Genomic DNA, 7,170 nt, shown 5'->3' on the forward strand with positions numbered 1-7,170 from the left:
TATGCAGTGCTCATGTTTATTCAACGAAGTCAAAGCGTTTTGGAAAATCTATTTTTGGCGGTCAGTTTTGATATTGTGGTGGGCGCAACAAATAAATCAATGTATGGGAAACACTTACATAGGCTACAGAAACTTAAAAGTTCCTCATGGCAACCCGTCATAATATAAGTTCGGGTTAGCTTAAAGAAATTATCAGAAATATATTACTGTTGTGCAGTATGATATGCATAATACTACTACAACAATTATTACAACTTTTGTTTAAAAGAATAATCACACAATACGCTATGTCTTCCATGTTTTAATTTTAATAGTAAACCCTTTGCCAAAGATTAAAAGATTAATTAAACTGATTTATGCCTTCATTTGCACTGTACTGTAAATTAAAACTAACTGAAATTTCTAGTGTCACATAGGCCAAGACATTTCAATAGGCTATTGAACTAAGTGTGCCTGTAAAAGGCTATTAGTGTTATAGTTTCATGAAAATAGTTGCGGTCTTCTTAACAACTTAAGTTGTTAAGTAGCTACAATATAGCTATAAAGAGAATTACATTATTTACACTTATTTTATACATTTTTAAGTTAATCCATTGATGTTCATTAGATGATGAATTGAAGTCACCTCTACTATTGTAGGTTACGTTTTAGTCATCAGAAAAGAATTAAAGAGTTATTATGAGAGGTTATGCTATTACATATACATTTCTAACATGTAAATTATTGAAGCCAAATACTTACATTTCCCCAAGCTGTTTAGATGTAGTACAGTATTCATAGGCTTAACTTTTGTTAATTTGTATTCGTATTGTATTGTATTTGTATTCATGGCCCCACTTTTAACTATCTCTTTATATTACCCTTATTGCAGATGGATGCACAGAGGAAGACGAGAGTAAAAAGTACAGTGTGGGAGTACTACACTCAACCAACACCAGGAAAGGCAGTTTTTGTCAGAGCCCTTGTTATTCTTAATTTTGACATTAATTTTCATTTTTACACCAGACATATATATCGGTTCAAAATATCGGTTATCAATCTAATGGATCTGTAATAATCGGTATCGGTCCTGAAAAACACATATCGCTCGACCCCTACCCTCGAGGATGTGGCAGGTTTTGAATTGAGTGATACAAGCTGCAATTGTTGAATAGTTGTTAGTTTTATTCCGGCAGCAAGCAGCCTATAGCTTTATCACATTGTATTGTTTGCTGGTGATTGTAAGCCTGTCAAGTTCGTCTCAGATGGTTGATGGATGTGAGGATGTTGCTCCAATGATAATCGATTTCTAATTAATATGTTGATTCTAATGAGAGTCACTTTGGACGTCCTAATCAATTTGATATCTGAATCTCTTTATGTAGCTTTCAAACTTCCCTCAATTTCTCCAACATTCACAGACAACCACACTGATGATTAGCACAACTGAGCTCCTTCCGTCATCAGACTGATTCATTTCCAGAGATTAACTGTAAAAGACTTTAACTCACAGGAAGCTGTTTCTCCAAACAGTTGCTGAAGTTCTTAGTCTGGTTGGGTTTGAGTTTCTTCAAGGGGATTCGGGTTTCACCAATGAATTCGTTGTGGCGGAATTTGTCCTCGTCACACACTGAAATCCTAGATGAAAACAAAAGATTGACAGTATGAGTCCTGGGTCGTAGACTTGACATGTAAAGAAATCATGCAGCTAGTGAGAAAATTAATTTTTAGAAGACTTTCATCACCATGTTAATCTGATGTACCATTTCAAAGCTTTCACATTGCATTTTTATACTTATCTAGAACTGCTCTGACCCCGTCTGAACCTAGGAATAAAATCTGTAATCCGTTCAGTCAAAGAAATATATGGAGGAGAACATATCCACATACCCAGTCAAGTGTTGAAGGCAGGCATTACAAACTGATTCCCCACCACCTGTGCTTCATAACGTTTTTGAAAAGCACTTATTCTCAGTCAAATACATAGTGTGACCGCAACCAATTATTCACTATATCCCATATATTTAGAATCCATAGCAGAAGCTCCATGGGAGGATCTTTTTACTATAGATGTTCATTTGCATTGAGCTTGCTCACTGTGAAATGAGTTTTCTGTGCTATTTGCAATATCGGCAAGAACCACTTGATATGTGGGGGTAGGAACAAAGGCACAGCTTCTTTTAGTTTTGCACAGGTCAATAACAACATTTGACTGGATACAGATGAGTAATTCACACAGAAAAAAATAACTTCCTGCTGATATCTCTCATTTACAGAAAGAACAGATGGCCAGAATAAAAAAAAATCCATGTTTTTAAGATGGTGATGAATTGGTCAAAAGCAGAAAGAGACAATTATTTCACCAAAAATAATTCTTCTGTTAAACACAAACTGCGATATTTTGCAAAATATCCAAGCTGCTCTTTTCCATACAATCAAAGTGAATGATTTAGAATGTCAAGCTCCAAATAGGACATCAAAAACACCCTAAACTGTTCTGTTATTTGAAGTCTTCTGAATGTATATGATATATGAGAGGGACAGACCAAAACTAAATCACTGATTCTTGTCATTCACTGAAAATACTGTCTTCTGCTAAGGCTCTTAAATCTCATTCAAGCTTTGCACATTCAAACCTGGCATGTCATGATAAGCATGAGAACCAATAGAGTTTATGCACGGTTTATTTTCCTATGGCTATGTGCCATCCAATAAGTTCTCCTAAATATGATTCGAAGGAAGGCCTTCATGTTTAGTCTGTTAATCACTTTTTTTTTTTTTGGGGGAGGGTGAACTATCCATTAAAATGTTTAACAAATGAAAATCAGACCCCAGTGTTTGTAGAATATGCGTCTTGGTCACTGAAATTGAGACCAGGGTTTTGGAAGACTTGGCCTGGGTATACTTCAATTTTCACACACCGTCTCGTGCACAGCTGCATCCGCACAGCTTTCAAAGTATACTCAACCGCAGATGAGCACAGATGGACGAACTCAACACATGTGCAGTACCACCTACTTGACTCGTTCTGTCTCAACATTCACCTCACACATGCGCTGTTGTAAGCAGCCCAACTTTTGTGACCGCACGGACTGTCCGCACACAACAGCGCAGGCGCGAGGTGCATGTTGAGACAGAACGTGCACGTCAGCAGACAATTCTGATGAAAGTAAAAGCGAAAGTGATGTGACGTGTGGCCAAGTATGGTGTCCCATACTCGGAATTTGTGCTTTGCATTTATCCCACCCAAGTGCACACGCACAGCAGTGAGTAGTGAACAAACGCACGCACACACACACACACACACACACACACACCCCCGGAGCAGTGGGCAGACATTTTTGCTGCGGTGCCCGGGGAGCAGTTGGGGGTGCCTTGCTCAAGGGCACCTCAGTCATGGTATTGAAGGTGGAAGAGAGAGTGCTGTACATTCACTTTCCCCATCTACAATTTCTGCCGGTACCGAGACACGACCTTTGGGTTACAAGACTTGAACCCGCAACCTTTGGGCCGAAGTATACTTTGGGGTCAGCAAAATAGCAGGTTATATCCAGTGCATCGTGTCTCTCATGCCAGCAGTGCTGATCCAGACAGTAAAATTCAGACATATTTTCACTCTAGACACACGTGTACTAGTCTCAGCTTCAAGGACTGCCATAATCCTCATTCTTTACACCTCATAACATGACTGAGTCATTCAACTCCCTCTCCAACAGAAATCATAAAACTCCACATAAAACTCCACATAAAACTGTGTTAGAAATATACATATATACATACAAGCACAATGCGGCACTTTAGGTGTATAGTCACTATTACAGCATAGTCTGTGATGCTTTATGATCTAAAAACATTTTCATACATGATTCATTTGTAGAAAATTGCCCCATCAGGACTTCCAACAATAAAACAAGTCAGACTAATGTAGAAAAGGTGATTCTAGGATTAAATTCTGAGCGGTGTTGTATTTGGTTGCATTTTATTTTATTATACAGATGAGAAAAGAGGAGCATGCATCTGAGAGCTGTGCTCTGAGCTGAACATTGCCACCCAATGCCATCTGTAATCAGCATTCACCACTGGGAAGTGGGATTAAAAAAAATGACCTTAATGAACCAAACTTTAAAAGTTCTTAACGACTAGTAAGGGAAGGACTCAAACTCAAATAACCTTGTAATCTTAAATCAGGTGCCGTATTCACAAAACATTTTATCTTACCACTAAGAGTTTTTCTAAACAGCAGTAAAAGTTCTTAGGTAAGAGTTTCCTCTTAAGGCTGGAATACACTACACGATTTTTGCCCTGATTTTCCGCAAATTTACAATCTGGAGAAGTTGATTCGGCTAGATGCTGAAAGTCAGTGCCAGTATGCAGATTTGAGATGACAGATTTCATACAAAATCGTGTAGTATATGATGGTCACAGACTCCGATTTTTTAGCTTCAGATGATAATTCCATCCAGTCAGAGGATATGAAACATGTTTGATATTTCAGCCAATTTTAGAAAACTGTTTTCTTTTGTCATGCATCTCCTAGCAACAAGGCACACATTTCTGTGTGAGATTTCTTGATGTGATCAGAACAACTTGAAAGTCTGGTAGTGTGTGATCCTCAGTCGTTTAGTGCATGATGGCCAGTTTTCTTCTGTGACTAATTATAAGTCGGTGAGTGTACGATGCCTAGTGTAGCAATGTCAACAAGAATGAGGTAGAATAAGGTATCATATGTTTCCACATTCAAATAAAGATTTTAAAATGTAGGCTACTAATTAAACCAGTACATGCTCAGCTAATTGTCAGCCTCTTACATGTCTGCATCTCGTAAACAATTAGCAGATATGCATATAAGCAGCCCTTTAAATTAACAGACTAGAATTAAATCATGGCTGATAGGTAAGACGCTGTGCAAGCGTAAAAACCAAACTGGGCACGAGAACAGCGGATATTTCTTGTGCATGAAAAGAAGGACATAATTAAATTAAAGGGAAATTATCATGACATGTTTTTAAAACGTTTATGTTCAGAGCGGATTGCCTCTTGACTAGCACTTTTTAAAGATTTAGGAGCTGGTTTTAGCGCTAAAACACTTTGTGAAATATTCTTAGTGCAAAAATTTAGGACTGAAGTCCGTTATTGGCAATTTAGGAACTACTTTTAGCCTTAAGATGTTTTGTGAATGTGGCCCCAGATTTTTAGGGGACTGAGATAAAACACAGTAGGGCCAAAGCCTCTCTTAATAAGGTCTAGCAATGTCTACGGTTGAGTTACAAAGCCTTGTCGATAAGCTAAGGAAGAACACACAGAATCTCCAATCCACATTATTTCCATTTCTTACCTTTCCACTGCATTAACAATGAATTCCTGAATGCTTGTTCTATTCCCATCTGGAAGTTAGTTGTGCATTTGTAACATACCATTACTATTCATTGCTAACTTGTTCAGCCTGGCTCAGTAGTTCAGCTCTCCAATGACTTCAGACATGTTCCAGGTAAACAGGCAATCACACTTTCTTTCCCTGGCAGATGGATAAAGGTCTTGAATGAGACATGGTGCAGCTAGAGCACCACTCAGGCATGTCCAAAAGATCAGGTTAATAAAGGCATTTTCCCCTGCTATGTTATATGTGGATAGAATTGTTTCTCTAGACAGCCACGTGTGCTGGATTGCTCTTCATGCTGTTTCCAGAACGGTGCTTTTTCTGTTTTGTTTTGATTATGGTTGATTACTGTAGTGCGTTTTTTAATGATAACTGTCCCCTTGGATAAATGTGCAGGGAGTTCTGGGATATTTGTACAATACTATTCTCACAGGCAATCACAGTACATTGTGTTTTTCTGCGTGAGCCGGATATATTTGTGCGTGGCCTTAAATTTGCAAAGACAATCCTGAATAATATGAGGTAGAAAAGTCCTAATTAGTCAGATGTAAAAGCAATGGTCCTTACTAAAATATGTTTTGTTTTGAAAGAAATTAACACTTCTATTCAGCAAGGATGCATTAAACTGATAAAAAAGTGGCAGTCAAGACATTTATAATGTTACAAAATATTTTGATTTTAAATATATGCTGTTCTTTTGAACTTTTTACTTAAAGAATCCAGAAAAACAACAACAACAATAATGGTTTCCACAAAAATATTAAGCAGCACTTTTGTAACCGTTTTAAATATTTATAATACAACGAAATGTTCCTTAAACAGCAAATCAGGATATTAGAATGATTTCTGAAGGATCATGTGATACTGAAAACTGGAGTAATGACTGCTGAAATATATTAAAATATTAGTAAAAGGCTTTTGAATGATATATATATATATATATATATGTATATAGACACATCAAACTAGATTGATAAATATATAAGGATAAGTTAATATAATATTTCTATTGGGGGATAGAGGTAAGACATTTTTTTGTAGTTGGTCACCAGGTTTGCACACATCTCAGGAGGGATTTTGATCCACTCCTCTTTACAGATCCTCTATACATCTTTAAGATTTTACAGTACATGGCCCCGTCCATTTGCCCCTCAATGCGGTGAAGTCGTCCTGTACCCTTAGCAGAAAAACAGACCCAAAGCATAATGTTTCCACCTCCGTGCTTGACTGTAGGGATGGGGTTCTTGGGGTCATAGTCAGCATTTCTCATCCTTCAAACACGGCGAGTCGAGTTAATGCCAAAGAGCTCAATTTTGGTCTCATCTGACCACAGCACTTTCTCCCAAGCCTTCTCTGAATCATTTAGATGTTCTTTGGCGACTTTAAATGGGCCTGTACATGTGCCTTCTTGAGCAGGGGGACTTTGCGGGCGCTGCAGGATTTCAGTCCATTGCGGTGTAGTGTGTTACCAATGTTTTGCTTGGTGACTGTGGTCCCAACTGCCTTAAGATCATTAACAAGCTCCTCCCGTGTAGTTCTGGGCTGATCCCTCACCTTTCTCATGATCACCCTTACCCCATGAGGCGAGATCTTACACGGAGCTCCACACCAAGGCCGATTGATGGCTATTTTTGTATTTCTTCCATTTCCGAATAATCGCACCAACAGTTGTGTCCTTCTCACCAAGCTTCTTGCTGATGGTCTTGTAGCCCATTCAAGCCTTGTGCAGATCTACAACCTTGTCTCTGACATCCTTTGACAGCTCTTTGGTCTTGCCCATGGTGGTGGGAGAGGTTGGAATGGAAGATACAGAT

The 7,170-nt window shown here is 38.3% G+C and overlaps 1 protein-coding gene across 2 annotated transcripts in view; it reads right to left on the reverse strand.

Annotated features, from left to right (window-relative positions):
- Positions 1 to 7,170, reverse strand: part of LOC107681901 (double C2-like domain-containing protein beta) — a 104,710-nt gene that overhangs the window by 17,367 nt on the left and 80,173 nt on the right. For both annotated transcript variants that reach the window (XM_016478273.1, XM_016478272.1), the window contains one exon: positions 1,491 to 1,617. In XM_016478273.1, coding sequence (XP_016333759.1) covers positions 1,491 to 1,617 — 127 coding nt within the window. The remainder of the gene's footprint in view (positions 1 to 1,490; positions 1,618 to 7,170) is intronic.

This window comes from Sinocyclocheilus anshuiensis, unplaced genomic scaffold (assembly GCF_001515605.1).
Source record: "Sinocyclocheilus anshuiensis isolate Anshui unplaced genomic scaffold, SAMN03320099.WGS_v1.1 scaffold2571, whole genome shotgun sequence".
Taxonomy (NCBI): domain Eukaryota; kingdom Metazoa; phylum Chordata; class Actinopteri; order Cypriniformes; family Cyprinidae; genus Sinocyclocheilus; species Sinocyclocheilus anshuiensis.